At 36.3% G+C, this 22,367-nt stretch overlaps 1 protein-coding gene and 1 long non-coding RNA gene across 2 annotated transcripts; both read right to left on the reverse strand.

The window, feature by feature from the left end:
- Window positions 1-6,420: 6,420 nt before the first annotated feature.
- LOC132611854 (uncharacterized) lies at window positions 6,421-7,950 on the reverse strand. Its single transcript, XM_060326218.1, has one exon. The coding sequence runs from the start codon at window positions 7,948-7,950 to the stop codon at window positions 6,421-6,423; it is 1,530 nt and encodes a 509-aa protein (XP_060182201.1).
- Window positions 7,951-10,358: 2,408 nt separating this feature from the next.
- LOC132611193 (uncharacterized) lies at window positions 10,359-13,962 on the reverse strand. Its single transcript, XR_009571499.1, has 2 exons — window positions 12,921-13,962; window positions 10,359-10,974 (listed from the first exon to the last, which is right to left on the reverse strand). It is a non-coding gene; the product is annotated as an uncharacterized LOC132611193 (long non-coding RNA).
- Window positions 13,963-22,367: the final 8,405 nt, after the last annotated feature.

A 22,367-nucleotide genomic window follows, 5' to 3' on the forward strand; every position in this document is an offset into this window, starting at 1 on the left:
CACCAAAAATAAGAAATTTGGGGACTGGCGAAAGGGTAAAAAGGGGGATGCACTGGAGATATTTGTGGTCCCACCTGATGCATATATAGAGGCTCCACCCGAGTCCGAGTCCGAGTCTGGGGCCATGGGAGATACTTTTGCTACTGATCCTGAGATGCCTGAAGCTGGTAATACTGATGCTACAGCTCAGGCCCATGCCACTGATCCTAGTACTGTGCCAGTTGAGGTGGCTGCTGGTACTACTGCCACTACTGATCCATCACCATCTCCTGCCCCTGCACCCGCTATTTCTGCGGGTCCTACCACTTCATCTGCTCCATCTCCTACAGCGCAATCTGGGGTTGATTTGTTTACATTTTCGAGAGCGAGTTACCGAGAGTCAGCCTTCAAAACATTAAAGGCTAAAAAACAACTTGAGGTGATGTTGCAGCAGCTTAAGCCCCAAATAAACAAGCAAATCAACATTGCCAAGAGAGAGATTCGGGAGGAATATGCTCAGTCTCGCGAGGTTTTCCAAGCACGATTAGACGAGTTTGAGACGAGGTTGGTTGCTTTGGAGCAGTCGAAATCGGGGGCAGTTCAGCTGCATTTAATATCGAATTGGAAAAGCTTAAAGCTGAATTGGACGTGCTGAAGGCGCGCGAGCGAGTGGAGGAACTTTTTCTGGCACCGCACACCAACATGGATATTAATATCCCGGTACAGAACCTGCTCGACTCTGAGGACGAAGGAGAGGAAGGAGAAAAGGCGCGGGGGAAACGACCACTAGATGTCGTAGTTGAGGATGTGAATGAGAGTAACAAGAGGCTGCACAAACTGGAGGAGGAGATGGTGCAAGCCGCTGCCTAGAACTCGTTGCGCGAAAACTATCCAAATCCAATGGGCGCGTCGGACAGCCAGCCACGAGAGGCAACCCCTGATATTGCTACGTCTGAGGCAGCACAGTCCCGAGTCGAGGAACATAGCGCCTAGGGCGCCCAGGTATCCCTTACACGGTGCACGATTCCATGGATAGTTTCATTCGAGATCGTGATGGAGGACATAGCTTACGATCATCGGCTTTGATCATGCCACTAGGCATTTGATTAAGACATTGCACAATGATCCGAACACTTTGTCGCATATCTTCGATACAAATACAGTAACAATCTGACCATTTTTAATATTGTGCCTAGAGTTGATGCATTGGGGACATTGCATGATCTTCAGTTGGGAGTGGGGGTACTTGATCAGGTTAATATTGTAACTATTTGTTTAGTAACCCCATCGGCTTTTCTTTGCAGAGTTCTTTTCTTGAGAGGTTTTATTTTGTTGAAACTGGCATGTTTAGGATATTGCTTGGGTTGAGTAGAGTAGTTTTGACTTATTTGGTGTTGTTCTATAACTGATGACATGTTATTGTTTGTTGGAAATTGTGGACCCCTCGAAAATTGAAAAATGCATACCTAGAACAGTTATTGGTTGACATGTTTGATTCTTTATATGACATTACTATTGTTGTGGTATTGTGTGTGACGAATGACTACTTAGAAGGTCACAAGTGTAAAAATAATTATCCTTATGCCAATGTGCATGTGAGTTTCTAGTTTGGTTCTGTTTATGCATGTATAATCCAGAATTTGCCCGGTTGGTCTTGTTTGAAATTCGAAAGTAGTTTGGTTGAGAAATGATCTTAGGCTTTCTTTGTATCAAGTCACTTTGTCTATATAAGCCGTACCAAATTGCAAATATCCTTAGTTTCCCTTTTTGAGCCTTTTGACCTTTTCTTTGGCTAGCCAATTATGAAACCTTATCCTTTGTGAAATTAATCCATCTTTGCACCCGTTCCCTCCTTGACGCGACTATATAAATGAGGCAAAATGCCTAAGTTGGGGGTGAATTAAATGCGGAGTAGATGTAGAAACAAAAGTTGGGGGTGGTGAAGTTGCTAGTGGAGATTCGATGTGGTAATTGCATATAGAGAAAAAAAAACAAAAAAAAAATGGAAACCATAAAATTATGCAATAAAAAGAATTGTGAGTTGGTTAGGAATAAAACCATATCGAAATTGAAAGCTTGAGAGAAAATAAAGGGGTTGGAAAGAAAAAGAGGTGAATTAAGGTGAAGAGATGTTGTAGCGTTCGAGGAGGGTGAGTCACTAATATCCAAAAATTATCTTACCCGTCCCTAAGCCTACATTACAAGCCAAAACAAGTCCTAATGTGATCACAACCGAACAAGCCTAGGATGAAAAAATAGAAAATAAGGGCAAGCCTATGGTATTTGCATGTGTAGATATGAATTTCTTTGTGAGTGTGAGTGTTTTTCTTTTCTTGTTCGTCTTCGTCCCATTCTTATTGTATATATGTGTGTTGGGACATTCTTTGGTCTATGCAAGGGCATAAGGATGAGAATTGAGCAATTTGAATTGACCGCCTAAAGTAGCATTTGTGTGCAACATGATATGTTCAATAATGTAATGTCATGCATTAAAGCTTCATTGTTAGTCATAGCGTTTTTGGGTGGTGTATATGGTTTGAGAATCGAAAAAATGGGGGGAGTTCTTGGAAGAAAAACATGCATGCCGGTAGTTCAGAGTCAAAACCAATGTAGACATTATTACTCTATGATATCTAGGTGTTAGTCGAGTCCTAGTTGTGTCCACTACTTGCTTGAGGACAAACAAAGACTTTAAGTTGGGGGTGTTGATGTGCCGGGAAATTAAGGCACAATTGATACCTTTTTACGAGAAGTTTTACTTGTTTTTAGGCAAGTGGGTGTGGTTTTGATGTGTTTTTGTCATGTTCCAGGTGAATCATAGAGTTCAGGTTCAAGAAGTTGAAGTTACAGAAAAGTTGCACTGAAGCTTGATTTTCACGATCCGTAGAAAGTTGCACGAACCGTATTTCTGGGCGTACAAAAGGCTATGTTGCTCGGACTCGGGTGCGGGTGTCGGATACGGGTATGGATCTAGAGGTCGGACTCGGCATGATCTAAATTTTAAGATTCGTGGGTACGGATCCGGGTACGGATACGGGTGCCAGGATTCGGCAAAAATAATTCAAAATTCTAATAATATAGCTACAAGAATATGCCTAGATTATGAGAGCTTTTTGTGGAAGCACCTACATGTAGTTTGTACCAGACATGTGATTCAATCTTCCATTCTACTAGGTGCTAGACTGCGTGCTCCGAAAAACTAGTTAAATTTTCTATATAATATTGAAGGTATGCCATCTCATGTCTTCAAATCTCTACTTTTTGTTATCTTGAGAAATCATAATCTCAAAATTTTTCTTTAATTTGGTCATGAATTTCGGTCAAAGTATCCGATCTCTATTGACCGGATCCGACACGAATTCCGTACCCAAACCCGTGTCGTGTCGTGTCGGACACGGGTACGGCGGCAAAAGTGAAGGGTCCAAGCAACATAGACAAAAGGTGGCAAAGTAACAGAATGTCACAGTAGAGAGATACTGGACCACGAACACTTATACGGACCGTACAATATTGTACGGCCCGTATAAGTGGATGTGACGAAGGTTGGAAGAAGTTTCACAGGAAGGATTTTACGAGCCGTATAAAGTTACACGAACCGTGGAATGCCAGTTCGTATTGTTCTCTGCAGACACATGGATGAAGGTCGTATAAGGCTTATACGGTCCGTGAAAAGTTGTACGGACCGTATAAGTACCGCCTGGGACTTAAGTGCAAATTCTGTAATTTTACGTTTTGAAACCTATAAATAGTCCATTGTAGGGTTTTAATTGTTATTAGTTATTATATTTTGACTTTTGGCTTAGAACATTAAATACTCTCTAGTTTTTGAAGGTTCAAACATCAATTCAAGTATTATCAATTCCTCTTTTCTTCCAAAGTAAGCAATTATGAATTCTTCATTTTCTTATTTCTTGTTCTTTGTCATGAGTAGCTAAATTCCCTTACTAGGGTTGTGAACCCAATGATGGGTGTTTTGTGATTAGGTTTGTAATTGATATACACATAATGGATTATTAGGGTTTATTTATTCTTCATTCTTCATTCATAATTAATGGTTGCAAACATTGATTAAAGCCATAACCCTTGATTTATTTGGGAAAATAATTAGGGTTGGTAAGAATAAATAACAAGGACTCAAAGCTTTAAACTTTGTTTAATAAATCCACTTAGGAATAAGAAGAATTTACTTGGCATGATTAATCGTTCTTCATAGTTACTTTCTTATATTTGGGAAAATCATAGAAAGAGATAACCTTTATTTATTGAGAAATAGTAGAGATTCATATAGAGATTAAGTGCATTCATATAATGATTCATTAGAAGTATATCAAGATCAATACCCATGATCATACACTCTATCTAATGGGGACACAACCTTAGTTTCTTTTACCATAAATTACTACCCAAAGAAATTAGTTAGCAATTAGTCATAAAAAATCAACTTTTACCAAAATCATCGGATTAAGACATTAGACCTAAATTTAGCATCCTACGACTTTAGTAATCTTTTCGCACCATATTCCCTATGGGATTCGACCCCAACCTTGTTGGGTTACTATATTTGACAATGTCTGCATTATACCATTAATAGGTGTAATTTGAGCGTATCAAATTTTTCTCACTGTTTTTCATGCCGGTTTTTAACTAGAAATGACAAACACATGTTCACATAATTACTTCAAAAAAGAATTTAGACGAGAAATGAGGCTATTCACAACACCAGCCTTTTAATCAACTACATGTTCGGCGGATTTAATCTTCATGAAGTCAGTAAGCCTTTTTTTTTTTTTTTTAAATCGAAACCAGTAACTTTTCTCTAAAAAAAAAAATAGTAACTTTTTCCTCTCAAGTCATAAGATACCATAGAATATTTACACATCGATTTCAAGAAAGGTTCATGGCAAAACAATCTGGAAAGCAAAACCAACTATTAAATTATGTTGCTCGGACTCGGGTGCGGGTGTCGGATACGGGTATGGATCTAGAGGTCGGACTCGGCATGATCTAAATTTTAAGATTCGTGGGTACGGATCCGGGTACGGATACGGGTGCGGGGATTCGGCAAAAATAATTCAAAATTCTAATAATATAGCTACAAGAATATGCCTAGATTATGAGAGCTTTTTGTGGAAGCACTTACATGTAGTTTGTACCAGACATATGATTCAATCTTCCATTCTACTAGGTGCTAGACTGCGTGCTCCGAGATGGACAATATTCCATCCTTTCTCCTACAATTTACACAACAAAGTAGCAAATTAAATATTAAAAACATATTAAAGTATAACAAAGATAATTAAAAGAAATTAACATAAAGCATAAGAAAACTTATCTTTCAAGAGTTGCATAACTTTTGATATTGCTCCACAGCTTTGCCTCTTCACTCTTCAGTCTTCAGTAATCAAGATGCAGAAAATAACTTTGGAAAGTAAATGGGAGTAAAATAAGCCAATTTAAACAAAGTAAGATCTGAAATCTTATATGTTTAAGACATCAACAGAGAGACATGCTCAAAAAGACTTATACATAGAATCTAGTCATGTTCAAAAAAGCTTATCACTTATATTATATACACTTCAAGTCATGTTCAAAAAGACATAAATAAAGAGTCAAGTCATATTCAAATCAGCTTTCTTCTTCCATGTCTTCAACTTCCTCCAAGTCTTCAAATTCCTCTCCAAATATCACCCCTTCTAATTGTGGTTCATTCATCGATAGCTCAAGTAAACTATTAGAAGTCTCATCAATATCAATATCGACATGATCTCCACCTAGAACCACATGAAAATGAATTAGAAATATTAAAATGTTTCAAAGGGATAAAACTTATCATACAATAAATTATTTAAGAAATTGTACACATACCCAAATCCCACCGTGATTCGCCCACCAAGAAAGAGGTTCCTCATACATCATAGCTTAAAAAAAAAAAAAAAAAAAAAAAAAAAAAAAAAAAAACTTGCTTGGACCACTCGTATATTTTTCTTTCTTGCGAGAGAGCAAACGTATGTTATAATGTACAAACACCAAATCTTCAGCTCTTGTAGTTGTTAACTTATTTCTCTTGATATTGTGAATCATAGAATAAGTGTTCCAATTTCTTTCACAACAAGAGGAAGAAGCCGGTTGTGAAAGCAATTTGAAAGCCAACTTTTGCAAAAGAGGAGCCGAAACGCCGTGATTCGCCCACCAAGAAAGAGGTTCCTCATACATCATAGCTTCAATAACATGAGGCTCACCAAAATAACCACTACCACTACAAAAGGCACCATATTCTAGAGAAGCTTTTTTCAACTCATTTGAATTTCTAAAATATCTCCGGAAGCACTCTACCCTATTGAAAGAAATCTCACTATCTTCATTCGGTGGAAATCTTCGAATCCCATTTTCACCTTTGAGCCATGTTTCATGATAGTACTTTGGAACCAAAGAATGTGCCATTCAATGCAATGGGGTATTGCTTTTATTCCATCTAGCCTCAAGAATTCCTTGAATTGTATCAAAGAAATCCGATTGACCAGTAAGGAGATCTTTCCCCTCATGCGCAAAAATAATTTTCTTCACTTTCTCGGTCATTGTGTCCCACATATCATATATAAGGTGTAAACTTGGACAATCAAGATCGGCATTTCTAAGCATAGATAAAATTGGTTTCGTAAATTCTAAAAAGAAGTCAACTTTATCCCACCATTCATCTTTCATTATAAGAGATTTAATGTCACGTGTTTTGGCTTCAATTACCTTATCTCCCTTGTAGTGCTTCCATTCGTCGTCCATCACCATTTGCTCTAAAAACTTCTTCACTTTTTGAAAACGATCAGCCATGATAATATGTGAAGCAAACCTTGTCTCAGCAACTCTCAACATACATAAATCCGAATATTTTTTAAAGATAGAATGAGCGATGTCATAATTCACCACAAAATTTTTCAGATTGTTCATTTGACTAATCAACTCTACCATCCACTTGCAATTTTTATAGTGAGTTGATTTTTCCGAAGGTTGACACATGCTTTTCAATGCTAGATTTAAACAATGAACTACACATGGTGTCCAAAAGATGCGAGGAAAAGATTGCTCTACGATACTACCGGCAAGTTTCATATTACTTGCATTATCTGTTATAACTTGAACAACATTCTCCGAACCAGCTCCTTCTATTGCTTTAACAAATAGATTAGCAACATAGTCACCATCCTTCACAATTCCACTTGAATTAATGGAATTTAAAAATATTGGTCCCCCGCTAGATGCCGCCATTATATTTATCAATGGTCGTCTCTTAACATCCGACCATCCATCGGAACAAATTGACAACCCTTTCTTTTTCCATGAATCTTTAATTGGCTGCAGTTTTGTCATAATGTTCATCTTTTCTTGAGATAAAAGACTCGTTCTAAGCCTGTTATACGTTGGAGGAGTATAACCAGCTAAAGGATTATCTGCTAGAAACTTTGAATACTTTTTGAAGTATGGAGAATTTGCTAGATTGAATGATAAACCTGATGCATAGAACATACGGGCTGCCAATTTGTCCGCCGTATTTCTTTGATGAAGGTTGAAAGCTTTTTCAATACCTCCACCTTCTGCACCTTTCCTTTTTTTCTGTTGTGCTAAATCAGAACCTTCTGGTAGTGAAATGTAATCTGATTTTTTTCTAGCATTTACTTGGATGGATAATTTTTTACTTTCAGCTTGCTCATGCTCCAATTTTAAAACCGCGTATACATCATTACTTATTTGTTTGCAAGCTTCAACCCCATGATTTGAAAGCTTTAAAAGATGTCCTTTGACTTTATAATATGATCCAGTAACCTTTTTGTTGCAATAGTTGCACAACCAAGTCCTATTTCCACCACCACCAGCAGCAAGTTGAATAACTTTCACATGATTCCATAAGGGTGTATCATCAAAGTTTGCTGCGGTCTTTGATGGTCTTAGAAAACCTTTTCCTTTTTGTTTTTCAGCCATAGATAAAGAATTTTGAAATAGATTGGAAAAAAACAAAGAACCAGTGAAGAGTTGTTCTTAGCCTGTTGCCACCGAAAGATGCTTAGAAGAGGAGGAAGAGAAGTCTTCTTTCTTTGGAGGGAAAACAAAATTTTGGGAAGTGTGTACACAGAAATGAGTACACTAGTATAGTAGCCTTATGGCTACCTTTGATATTTGCCAACTTCGGACTAAAATGATTGTGTATTGTATCTTTTTTGGACTATAGCATTAAATGAGATTGGATGTGTCATATGTGTTTATTATATTAATTTATTACTTTAAGTTATGGAGATTTGACATTTAAGTTCATATAAATAATTACATTACAAGTCTTTAATATTCTTTAACTAAGTTTGGAGGATTAATGTGATTTATTTGAAAATTATATAATCATAATTATTAATTATGTAATGTTAAGGGTCGTTTGGTAGCTGTTTAGAGTTATGCAGGTATTTGTTATACATGAATTAGTTATGAAGAAATTTATGTTTTATTTATGTAGGTATTAGCTATGGAGGGTTTAGTTATTCACGTATTAATTACTCCAACATTTACTATGCATAGATTTCTCCATAACTTATATATGTATTAGTTATGCTGGTTTCTAAACTGTAGACCGAACATCGTAACTAGCTACCAAGCGTGGTACTTATGTAAGATTTTAATATATGAATAACTTGCCTCTTAACTAGCTACCAAACATGGTATTGATTTTATATTGATTAACTATATTATGATTGTGTATATTTCTTGTTATAGTCATTAAACCTAATCAAATGTATAATTACATTTTACTTATTCGAACTTACATAAAGTTTTGGTAGTTCATATATCTTGTTATTCTCCAAACCCCAAACTCAAACCCCAAATTCTAAACCCCAAACCCAAACATCAAATTTCAAACCCCAACTCAAGAACTAACTAGTAGATTGAGCATATTGTGTTAACAACTCTTGTTATAATTCTTAGTCCCAGTCAAATGTTTACACTCTATATTCGATAATTCAAACTTATACTAACGGAATTAGACAAATATTCCAACAAGTCTACCTGATTAATGTTATAAGCATTATATTATTTAATTATATTATAATAGTGTATATATCTTGTTATAATGTTTGGTCCTAATTACATGTATAGTTACGTTCTACTTATTCAATTACCTAAAACTTATACTAATGGAGATAAACAAATAGTCTACCAAGTTTACTTGATCATGTTATAAGCATTATAATATTTAATTATATTGTGATCGTGTATATTTCTTGTTATAATCTTTAGTCCTAAATCCTAATTAATCAAATGTATAATTACATTGTACCTATTCAATTGTTGAAAACTTATATGAAGTATTTGTGCATATCTTTAGTACTTATTTATATTATATATAATACTCATTTGCTATTAGATATTTATAGATTTTTATTTAAGTTCATTAATATTATAAGTAGAATAATCTTTTTTTTATAAATTTTTCACAAATTTAATACTTTTTTTTATGATTGTTATTTTAATATTAAATGCATTAAACATATATATGCACATACACGTTTGTGTATATATTAAGCTCACCCCTCTTGAACAGGTTATGGTTGACACTCGACACTAATCTAATATTTTATAAATTATAAATTAAATTTTATTTACAATATAAATAGATAATACTTTTAGGAATTTATTATAAAATATTTATTAATTATCTTTGTATCACCTACATTATTATATGCTTAAAAAGTTATTATTATTTGTTATTTTCACTTGAATAAATAGATATTGGAGTTTTAATTATTATTATGTAATAAAAATATTTTCTTTTACGTTGCTCATTTATTTCATTATGAAAATGTCATTAGCTTATATACACTTAGTATTTCTCACTTTTCTCTTCTCATGTCGAAATTAATATTTAGTTTTTAAATAATTTTTTGAAATATTAAAAAATTAAAAACAGCATGATTTTGAAGAAGTAAAAGATTACAAATGTTGATAATGTTAAGAGTAAGATAAGCAATTTAAAAAGTCAATTAGGATAAAGGGGGAGAATATCTATTATTCAAAATTGAAAAGAGAGTTTAATTTTTAAAGCAAAGTTGGATAAATAATTTTCACCCTATAAAAAAAAATTCTTATAACAGTGATTTGACAAATTTGAATGTAAGCATTCCAATTCTTGGCAACTCTTATGATAATTTTTTAATTTAAAAGTTCAATTGGGTATATGCAGGTCATTAGTGGGGGTATTTTTTAAAAAAATAATAAGGGACAAAATTTGGATGAAATAATATTGTAAATAATGTGCACGTGGACGTTATTATAATTTAAAACTAAATACGTATATTAAATTACTTGAATTATAATTTTCATATGTACAAATTTTTGAGAATTAATTAGGACAAAGAAGCATATTTTAATTAGTTCAAAATGAAAAGAAATTAGGATGATTAATTCATCTACATAAAATGGGCCAATTCCCTTCTTATTCAAATTAAATCAGCAACCCAACAAATCTGTGGCCCAAAATAATTCAGTAGCCCAACCAACCGACCCGGCCCAAACCCCACTTAAAACTAACGGCCCTTTCTTCTTAAATCAACAACCCTAAACGTTGGGTTCCTCTCTCCTCTCTCTTCAACAAACCATGGCTGCCACCCCTTCCACCTCGTCACTTCACCACCACCACGCCCCTATCCCACGAAATCCGCTGCCTTCTCCTTTCCCACACTCCATCTCTTTAAAATAAGGGACAAAATTTGGATGAAATATCCACCTCTTCATTATACCCAATGTTTCAAAATGCACACCCAAAAGCCAAAAACAACAAACTCTCGAAAGAATAAAAAGAAACTGAGTCATCTTCCCCAGCTGGTTGACCAAGTCATCTTCCCCAATTTCTTTAAACTCTTTTCTTCCCAGCAACCATGAAAATCGAAGCTGAGTCATCTTCCCCAGCTGGTTGACCAAGGCAAGTCGACCACTCTGCTAAGCAAACAATGTTGAAGACATCTGAAACAGAGATAGAGAAACTAGTTAAATTTTCTACATAATATTGAAGGTATGCCATCTCATGTCTTCAAATCTCTACTTTTTGTTATCTTGAGAAATCATAATCTCAAAATTTTTCTTTAATTTGGTCATGAATTTCGGTCAAAGTATCCGATCTGTATTGACCGGATCTGACACGAATTCGGTACGGCGGCAAAAGTGCCGGGTCCGAGCAACATAGCTATTAATCACTCTAAAGAATGGAAGTAAGGATTAGAAATTAGGAAGATGATACCTCATGCTCCAGCTAATGGCCTAAAATAAACTTAAGCTATGATCAAAACTAGAGTGACATGTTCAGCTACATTTTACACGAGAACGGGGTACCAAAGTTCCAGCTTTTGTTTTGAAACATGACACAAAGCAGCCGTCTAGTCCAATGTTCTATTCTATCAGATTTAGATTTTTTGGATCCCTTGATACTGTGCAAGTGTTCACGAACAAGGATACATAGCCAAACCACAATTACAGTAACCTCAAACCTAATCAAACCACACAAAAATAGTACATTTCCATGCTAATTAACCTCTTTTAAGTGCAACTGGTTCATTGGGATGAGTTTTAACTGTATTAGAGATTAAGAGAACATAGCCATTTGAACACTCGGAAGTCAGAACTCATCTAAAAGACAACACAGATTCTATTTTTTTTTTTTTTAAGAATGTAAACAAGTAGTAGCATTCAACAGGGAAGTTTTCTTTTCTCTTTTTTTTTTTCATTCATACTCACTGCCAGACTACTAGCATTAGACTTTAAATTGAAAAAAAAAGTTCTCAGCCGCACTTAAACCAAACTTAGGGAGGAACCTTGGCAACTTACTGTTGAAAACTACATATCATACTTCAAGAAACAAATAGGTACAGCCATGATTACTAGACTCTCAACATTTATAAGTTAGCAAGCTAAGTAATCTTGAGCATTCCCAGCATTACAACTTAACCAAACATCCTCATTTTTAAACAGTTAGACGACAAAATTATTTCTCATTCGATATGTCGAAACAATACTCTCATAGGTGTTGTTAGCTTCGTTTACCCCTTTTTTCTGCCTCTCTTTTTATCGAAACAGTAACTTTTTTTTTATGTCAAAACCACTAACATAATCAGAATAGTATCTTTTTAAAATAGTAACTTTTTCTCTAATCAAACTAGTAACTTTTTCCTTTAATCAAGTGATAACCTCTCTTTTCAATTATATGATATCACAATATATTCACATATTGGTTTCTAGACGGAGTCACGGCATGATATTTTTTAGTCATAAGGTCTAAATGGATTTTATTGTGGAGCTTTAGGAAATCATATTAGCAACAGCTATGTTATCAACCATTTTATTTAAGCTAACAAAAACAGGGACAATGCTAACCTTTCAATGCCCTCAAACAAATAATGTTTCATGCTCATGTCCAAATGAAAGTACAAAACAGCTATTTGACAAAACATCTTAATACTGATGCATACTAGAACTGGTTTTGAAGACATGAACGAAGGATAAAACATGATTCAAGCCATCTATAGCTACAGCCTTAATGGTAAAAAAAACATTACGGGATGTGGACAGATTCAAACTAACGGAAACAAAATGATTATTCGAACCTATGTGTATAGACTAGAATTAACTACCAACGAATCAGGACATTTGTTTTGAGGTTATGATTTATTTTAGCCATTTTACATGCTTGATTTTACATGATAAAACAGTCCCTTAAGGGATGCCACAAACAGATTTTTAGACAAGCGACACTACTAATCATGTATTCAGCAAGTTCAACGATCATTTTCTAATAGATTGCCATGACTATTTCATGTTTTGTTTATAGCAAATAAAGCATGGGCAGATTCGAACAAGCGAACTCAACAAAACGACTACATTTCGATTTCTATAAAATTAAAGACGAATGTGATTACCTTCTCCGGGACAGCGAACTGAGGCTAATGTCGTCGTCGAGTCTCCGAAATCTCTTAAAGCAATCCTTGCTTAGCCGAGAACAATCAAAATTATACAGCCAAAAAGAACTTAGAGTTAAACAAGATTTTCTGAGAACTTAGAAAGAACTATGAATTTTTTAGTTATGAAGATTTATGAAAAGGAAAGGGATTTTCCAATTCAACTTAAGAGTAAATAAAAAATTTCTCTCCAATTCCTTCCTCTTTCAACAGCCTAAAACGAGCTCTATTGATAACCAAAGGATGGGGTTAACGGCTCCCTCAAAAGCTGAATTTGAATTTTGAAAGAGAAAAAAAAAAAAAAGGAAATCTCTAATGGCTGGAAAAAGATAAAATTATGGTCAGAAGGAAAAGAATCACCTTTTCAGATAAGATTTGATGGCTGTGGATTCGCTGGGACTCCGAATATGGAGATTTCTCCATGGTTTTCGGGTCTGAGGGCTGAACGAACCTAGTGGCGAACTTGAAACCAGCGGTTCATCGCGTTCCTCTTCTACAGAGTTTGAAATGACCTCCTATTAGCTCCTTTCGGCTCTGCCACCACGTCAATCAAAGGGAAAGAAGACGTGGTAGCAGTGGAGGCGGATATTGATTTAAACCAACAAACTTAAGGGTTTTCTTCGGTGGTCCGATGGAAGCGGTGGTGGTGAAGTGACGTGACGGAAGTGACGGGGTGGCGGCGATGGGGTGAGTTAGGGTTACTCTTGGTTGAAGAGGAAAGGGGTTGGTTTGGTTAGTTCATTTGGCTACTGAAGATGGATTAGGGACTTAGGTGGGTTTAGTTGTAGGGGTTTGGGCCAGGTTGGTGGGATTTTGGGCTGGGGCGTTTTGTTTGGTGAATTGGGTTGCTGAGGATTACTTTCAAGAGATAAGGATTGGCCCAAGTTTAAAATTGGCTGAATTAGTTTCTAATCTTACTTTCTCTAATCCCTTTTTTACTTCAATCAATTAATTAAAATATGCTTCTTTATCCTAATTAATTCCCACAAAATGTATACCTATAAAAATTCTAATGCAAGTAATTTCATATACGTATTTAGTTTTAAAATAGAGTAAGAAGATGATTAATATAGTAATAAATAGGATTAAAGGAAAAATGTCAATGCTGATATTGATATACGAATATCAACACTATTTTTGAGTGATTTAATTATAAAGAATGATCTTTAGTAAAAAAAAAATTAATTATAAAAAAAATATGATGTTTGGTGATTTTTTTAAGAAACGATAGAAACCTTTCTTAATTTTAAAGAAATAATATCTAAAAATAGTGTAGTAATTAGTGAAAATATTCCAAACTCCTTTATTGAGGAATTTTCACGACTGAGAAGCATAGTGAAATTAATTAAACAAAAAAAAAGGGTCAAAAATTGGGTGTCAACACATGTTTTCCGTAAAAAGAAGGAAATGGGCCTGGTCAAGTCCTATTAGATCGAGCTCGGCCATTTTTAAAATAAAAAGGAAAGGGGCGACAAATAACCAAAATTGAAAGTGTCTATCAATTAAACATTTCAATTATGAACAAAATTAAAACTAATTGCTGAATTAATTATTTTAAAGATACGGAGCAATTGCATAAAATGCTCAAAATTGTAAAATTAGCCTTAATCGAACTAAACCATGAAATTGGATATTTCAATTATGGCCATAATTAGCTAATCAATTGGTGAGAAATTTTCAAATATAACCATAATTAAGCATTTAATTAATTATGATTAATCTAAAATTGCAAATGCAAATTGATTATGCAGGAATTAAAATTGGAGAGGTAAAATAATTATTAATTTAATTAATCAAATTTATAGAATTAAAAGGAGTAAAATACTCGTCAATTTTGACACTTGATAATCTAAACAGTTAATTGAATAATTGTTTTGGGTTATTTTCTGATTAATCTTGACAAATACTTTAATATTAATAGTAAAAATATGTAAATTATTTTTAAATGACTTACAATATACATTTGAAGTTACTTTGGCAAATGAAATGGCAAAATATTATCGAAATAATTTTGCAAAATCATTTTAATTTATAAAAATACATATTTCACTCAGTTTAAGATCTAAGAACTTTGGGTGATTAAAATAAAATAATTAGAGGTCAAAAATTAGGTGTCAACAATTGCCCATCAGTGAGACAAGGGCACCAGAGGTGATGTGGCTGAGTCCATAAACTCAACAGGTCCCCGTAATTCTCGAGCCCAAGCCAGGCATAATGCAGCTATGTCTGGTAATACAGGTAGAGGTCGGAACCGTTTGCATGCTTTAGTAGGTCGTCAGGACTCAGGTGTGTCCCCATATGTTGCCACAAGTATGATGATGATAGCTTTAATGGCACGTTATGAATATAGTTGTAGAGGGCATAAGTTGATCATTATGATTTTGAACAGAATAGAGCCTAAGGGAAAATCACCTATGATCCGAGAATGTCTCGATTTGTCAAAGATGTATATTTTGTCGTACAACCCGTGCACATAACTAAGGAGAGATTGTGTATAACATGAGAACCATGAGCAAACGATATTATATTTCAAGTAGTAATTTTAATTTGTTCAAGTTTATTCAGATCAGAACTAGAAAGTACTATGTTAGTAAGCTACTACAAGAAGTTGATATTACTATGAGATACGAAGATGCAACAGTTCCCTCTTAGGTTATCTGATTAAGCGTTTACCCCAGATGTGTGTAGTTTAACAAGATTTAGTGTATAGAAAGATTAGGGTTATGTACTTCAATCTTTCATTTTAGAGAGACCTAATTTCCCTAAGTTTGATCCATGTATACAGTTCAGAAAAGATAGTATGCGATCGCAGAATAGGTTCGGATGATGAGGGAAGTTAGGAATAATCTTATACTTCATGTTAATTATTCAGGGCAGAATAAGAAGACATGATTCTAGCAGGTCGTTAATAGAAGAATAGTAAGTAACTTTTAGTAGATATAGCGAACCAACAATTTTAGCAAAGCTAGCAAAAGTAAGTTTTGATTTCTTTAGTCAACTTAACACTAGTAGGGGGTAACAATTTGAATACCATTGATGTATGTTAGAACCCCAAAGAGTGGAAGTTAAACTCGAAGTACAGTCACAGTGGAAGAAATCATCAACTAAGCAGTAAGAGAGCAAACTACATAAGAATAGTCTTTAAGAGTTATCAAAGAAAAAAATAGGTCTCCCTAAGATTGTTAGTGTGAGTAGAGATAAGTCGTTAAGACAGAATACATCAGTTATGAAAATGTTAGCACCCCGTCTATGTAAGTAATTCAGTTTTTCCTTGTAAGGAAGGTTGCTCTAAAGTGAGTCGAAAGATGAGTCAGCAGTAATGTAGAGTACGACGAATTTCATGAGATAAAGAGAATAAAGTATTAGACCATAACCTTTGGTGTAAGGGAGAGATGTGTAAATTGTCAGTAAGTCCAGTTGAATATTTGAAAACCCAAAGTGTTAGCATGAATATGAAGAATCTCAATTTAGTAATGAGGGAGTAATAAGATAGTCTCCATAAGGAATGTTCCTCTCATGTTTAATAAACACGAAGTGTGTAGAATGGGCGTCGAACGATTTGTGCTACGATCACTTATGTCGATTAAGTGATCATAGAAAAGGTTTATCATGACAGGTTATGTGTTACTATGATAGTGCCATTGCACGAGACTCAAATCTTAGGGTGCTGGTCAAAGATTTAGTGCGCATTTATATTATGAACATTTCAGGAAGTGTCTCAGAAAGAAATCAAGTATAGGAGTTTAACTCATGCTGAATCAGACAAGCGAATCATGGTGAGAGAAGTTCATCATTTAGAAAAACCTAGGAGTTCAACTTTTTTGGCCACAAAAATGGTGGTGTTATTGTTCAGAACAGGGATGAAGCCTCCTTAGTAGCGGACGTAAAGGGGAAACAGTTTAATGATCCCTCCTTATTGCAATTTAAAGAGAGGATTCACAAGCATAAATCCATGGCTTCAGAACAAGGGAAGATGATGGTAGTTTGAGGTACCATGACAGATTATGTGTTCTAGATGTAGAAGGACTTAGAGAGAGAATCATGTAAGAAACCCACAATTCTAGGTACTCTATCCACCCAGGCTCTAAGAAAATGTATCATGATCTTGAGAAGATTTATTGGAAAAATAAAAAATGTACCAGATTATTCGACTAACTGTCCAATTATAAGCAAGTGAAAGTCGAGCATCAGAAGCCTGGTGGTTTAGCACATAATACACATATTCTTGAGTGGATATGATAAATATGGACTTTATAATAGGATTATCTCGCTCATTTCGAAAGCATGATCTGATTGGGTGATTGTAGATTGACTTACCATGTTAGCACACTTCTTGCCGGGAAAAAAAACCACAGATTCAGCAGAGGACTATGTTGAGTGTATATTTAGAAAATCGTCAGATTGCATGGGAATTCAGTGCCCATTATTTCAGACCATGGTGCCCAGTTCACAAGAAATCATTGGAAATCTTTTCAGAAAGGACTAGGCACAAGGGTAAACCTCAGAACAATTCTTCATCCTCAGACAGATGGTCAGACAAAACACACTATTCAAACTCTTGAGGCCATGTTGAGGGTATGTGTCCTAAATTTAGTTGGGATGATCACTTGTCTCTAATTGAATTTGCCTATTATAACATATATCACTCTAGTATCAAGATGACACTGTTTGAAGCCTTGTATGGGCGGGATTGTAGATTCACCTATTAGTTAGTATAAAGTTGGGAAATTAGAATTTGCTAGGGCTAGACTTAGTCCATCAGGCTATGAAGAAAGTTAAGTTGATTTAGGAGCATTGAAAATGTCACGACCCAATTTCACTAAGTCGTGCGGGCACCTACGTTTCATACCTCGGTAGTCGAACCCTTAACTCAACATTCAAAACTAATAGAAAATTGCGGAAGAAGGTAAAATAACATAAGTCTCACAATATGATATAATATAAACAAGTGCGGAAGTAAAAGAAATCCACCCCAGTATCTGGTCTGGTCATACAAGAGCATCTAAATCTAAAACTAAAGTCTGAACAATAATATATAAGTAGTCTCAATTCACGTCTCAGAATGGAAAACAAGACATAAGTAATAGAAGAGTCTTCAAGGCCAGTGGACGCCATGCTCACCCGGAAAACTCGAGTGGAAGTTGAAGAGTCGATCAGCCAGGGGTCAGAGAAGTAGATCCGACCTTGTACTTTACATTCATAAAAGAATGCAGCAAGTGCAGGTCAGTACAAACAACAGTACTGATAGGCATCATCGACCGACTAAGTTTAGTTAACACAATTCAGAAAATAAAGCAGATAAGCAAATAAACCAACCAAGCATGAGATAATATAATCGTAACCGAGTATCCGTCATCACCTATGTAAATATCTAAACCCCAATATAATAAGTCTGAGTACATCCGATCCTAACCAATCACCACGATAGAATCATCACAATCTAATCATCACAACCCAATCACCACGATCCATTCATCACAACATCTCACTCAAGTCGTAATACAATGCAGTGTAATAATGGTATGAATGCGATGCCATGCCATGCAAATGAGGTGTACACATGTACTTCAAACGGAAATATCAACGTCTCGGTAGCACAACCTAGCCTGACTCGCGAAGTCTAAGTCCCACCCGTCCAGGATCTTTGCCCAACAGACAGACAGGACCCAGGCTAATTGCTCACCGAGGGAGTCTCACCGACACCATCCTGGGGACCCGTGGAGTCCATGCACTAACAACGATTCCAGAATATCATCGGAATCGTCCATGCAACAACAATCCCGAATATAACCATCGCACATCGGACTCCTTACAATCACTCAAAAGAGTCTGTCAAATACCAGTTTCACAAATCAACGATTCCGGAATTGAACCTCGGACATTGGCCTCTTCACAATCACTCAAGTAAAAGATTTTATCAGATATCAGTTTCATATAAAACAACGATTCCGGAATGGATCTTCGAACATCGGTCTTTTCAAAAACACTCAAGTAAAAGAGTTTATCAAATATAAGTTTCGCTCAATCAACGATACCGGATCATCGCGGGATATCAGCCTTGCATGATAAATATGAGAAATGCGTACAATGCATATGTCAATCATCAACAATCCAGCTCAATATCACAAGTACCTCAACGGAGTACGCAAACAATGCATCACATCACAATACCAACGGTGGGTATGTCAACATATATCAAATCAAGTACCAACAGTGGATACGCCACTAACTCAAGTACCAACATTGGGTACACCAACTTATATCGAGCACAAATACCAACAACGATATGTTAATGCTATCCAAATCAGGACAATAAACAGAACTCGATAATTACCAACTACACATGGAATCAAGCCACACATTTAAACAACCAAGTACACATAACGGGACGGCTAGTCCCAACACACATCAAGGCCCAACCTAAGGCGGTATCCATCCTAACTTTATACCCGAAGGTTCACATGCCGTCTCTGACATCATAATCCAAATATGTGATTCACTATACAATGATTCACTGTACAAAGTCTCACCAAAGGTAAACCATAATCTACCTGGACTGCCGAACCGTAACACCAACAAGTCACTTTTTTCCCTTATCCTTCCCCCGAAGCTCAGAACCAAAGTAGTCTAAGCATAATCGAATTATATATTAGAATTATGAAGAATGAATACTAAGATTGCTATGATATCAACTAGGTCCATTTTAACCCTAGAAATTGGGAAAATGGGCCCACAAGGGCAAAATGAGAAATTCGAAGGAAAAATACCAAATTGAATCCTAGGTTATCATAACCCAACCATTAATTATTGATTTAACTCAAGAATGGTCCCAAATCTGATTTCAAGTAAAAACCCCCAAATTGGGTATGAACCCTAATTCTCCAAATCCAAAATTCAACGTTAAACGTGGAATATATGAGGTTACTAAGCTTAGATTCATCACATTTTAACATCACCATCATCAATTTACCATTTATAATCCTAGGGAAAAGTCTCCCAAAATCCTCCTTCAAATTCCATTTCTAAGGGATTGAAAAGGGAAGGGGAAATTCTAAGATGATTGTGATTAAAGAGGAGTAAAGGATTAGACAAAGTTTTACCTCCAAGAATTTACTCAATTTTACTCCAAGAACAGTATCCCCAAGCTCCAACATCGAGATATGAAATAATGAGGGTCTAAGACTCCTTTAAGGCTCATTTAATGGATTTAACTTCCCGTCACCCGCTACAATGGTACTGTGACCACCCCAGCAGCCACCTGATCGCCTCAGCGGTCAAGCCTAAATAGGTAGGACCGCTAAAGCAGCAGGGCTACCGCTGCTGCGGTGCTTGTGCCGCCCAAGCGGGCACCAAACACCAGAACTTGGCCTAAGTTTTTCGTTTCGATCCTATTTGTTAACTAACTCCCGAGACTATTTGCTCACATACCAGATACCTAGTCCCACATAAACATGTACTACGAACGCATCTGTGGCCTCGAAATTTCCAACGGAGATCTCGTTGACCGAGTCAACAACCGATGCCTTAATTTTTATTTCCCATCCAATGTCCCGAAAAGCATCCGAATGCATTGGGAACCGAACCAAACGCGTACACACAAGTTCTAAACGACTATTCGGACCTCTCGAAATTGACGGAATTCCAAAAAAAGTCAACTTTGGGTCAACCATTTTCACTTTTAAGCCTATATTTTCACCAAAGTTGCCCGACTCCAGTCTAGACACCTCGAGAAACGTGTCAATGGTCCTCTCGGGTTGAAAGGGAGCTAATCAATGCTAAAAAATGAGCGAAAATGCCAAAAGGACTATAACGACCAAACAAGTCGTTACATCAAAGACCAATTGAACCATTGCTCGTCATCGAGCAAATAAAGGAAAGAAAATAGGGGAAATACCCGAATCAGTAAACAACTGGGGATATCGGCTACATATATCGGACTCAGTCTCCCAGGTAGCCTCCTCTACAGGGCAGTGCTTCCATTGCACCTTCACAGAATCAATCTCCTTTGACCTCAATTTTCGAACCTGTCTATCTAGCATCGCGATAGGCTCCTCCTCATAAGTCAAATTCACATCGAGCAATATATAATCCCAACGGACAATGTAGGTACCATTGGTATGGTATTTCTTTAACATCGAAACATGAGAATCCCAACGGACGATGTAGGTACCATTGGTATGGTATTTCTTTAACCTCGAAACATGACAGATCAGATGAACTCCCGCCAAGCCTGGCGGTAATGCCAACTTATAAGCTACATCGCCGATACAGTCCACAATCTCAAACAGACCAATGTACGTGGGGCTCAACTTGTCTCTCTTACCAAACCTCATATCACCCTTCATGGGTGAAACCTTTAATAGAACCTAATCACCAATAGCAAACTTCAAGTCCCGGACCTTCCGGTCCGCATACATCTTCTGCAGACTCTGAGCCGCCACGAGCCTGGCCTGAATAACTCTCACTTTATCAAGGGACTCTCTCAATAGATTCGTGCTCCCAGGTCGAGCCTCGAACCCATCAAACTAACCAATCGGAGATCTACACCTCCTACCATATAAGGCTTCAAAAGGTATCATACCAATACTCGAATGATAAGTTGTTGTGCACAAACTCTACCAAGGGCAAGTGCTGATCCCAATGACCACCAAAGTCAATAACACACGCTCTCAACATGTTCTCGAGTACCTGAATGGTCCGCTCGGACAGGCCATCGATCTGGGATGAAAAGCTGTACTAATGTCCAATCAGGTACCCAACTCATCATGAAATGCTTACCCCGATCAGATACAAAAAAAAATAGGGATCACATGTAATCTCACAATATCCCGAATATACATCTTGGCTAACTTCTCCACGGTATGAGAAACTTGAACCGAAACAAAGTGAGCGGACTTAGTCAATCGATCCACTATAACCAAAATAGAATCAAACTTGCCAAGGGTCTTCGGGAGACCCGTGACAAAGTCCAGGTAATCCTCTCCCACTTTCACTCGGGAATGGGCATCCTCTGAAGCACCTAACCGGGTCACTGGTGATCATACTTTACCTGTTGACAATTTCCACACTTAGCCACAAATTCAACTATATCTCTCTTTATACGGCCCCACAAATAGTGCTACCTCAAGTCACGATACATCTTAGTCGCTCCCGGATGAATGGAATAGCGAGTGCTATGGGCCTCAGATAAAATCAACTGAATAAGATCACCAACTCGAGGAACGCACACACGTCCTCTAATCCTCAGAATGCCCACAGAATCAATCACGACCTCATTGGCCTCACCCCTCGAAACCCTATCTCGAATCTTGCTCAACTGAGCATCCTCAAACTGATGAGCCTTGATCTAATCCAATAATGATGACCTCGCCTCTACACAAACCAAAATCCTGCCCGGGGCTGAAATAT

This window comes from Lycium barbarum, chromosome 9 (genome assembly GCF_019175385.1).
Source record: "Lycium barbarum isolate Lr01 chromosome 9, ASM1917538v2, whole genome shotgun sequence".
Taxonomy (NCBI): domain Eukaryota; kingdom Viridiplantae; phylum Streptophyta; class Magnoliopsida; order Solanales; family Solanaceae; genus Lycium; species Lycium barbarum.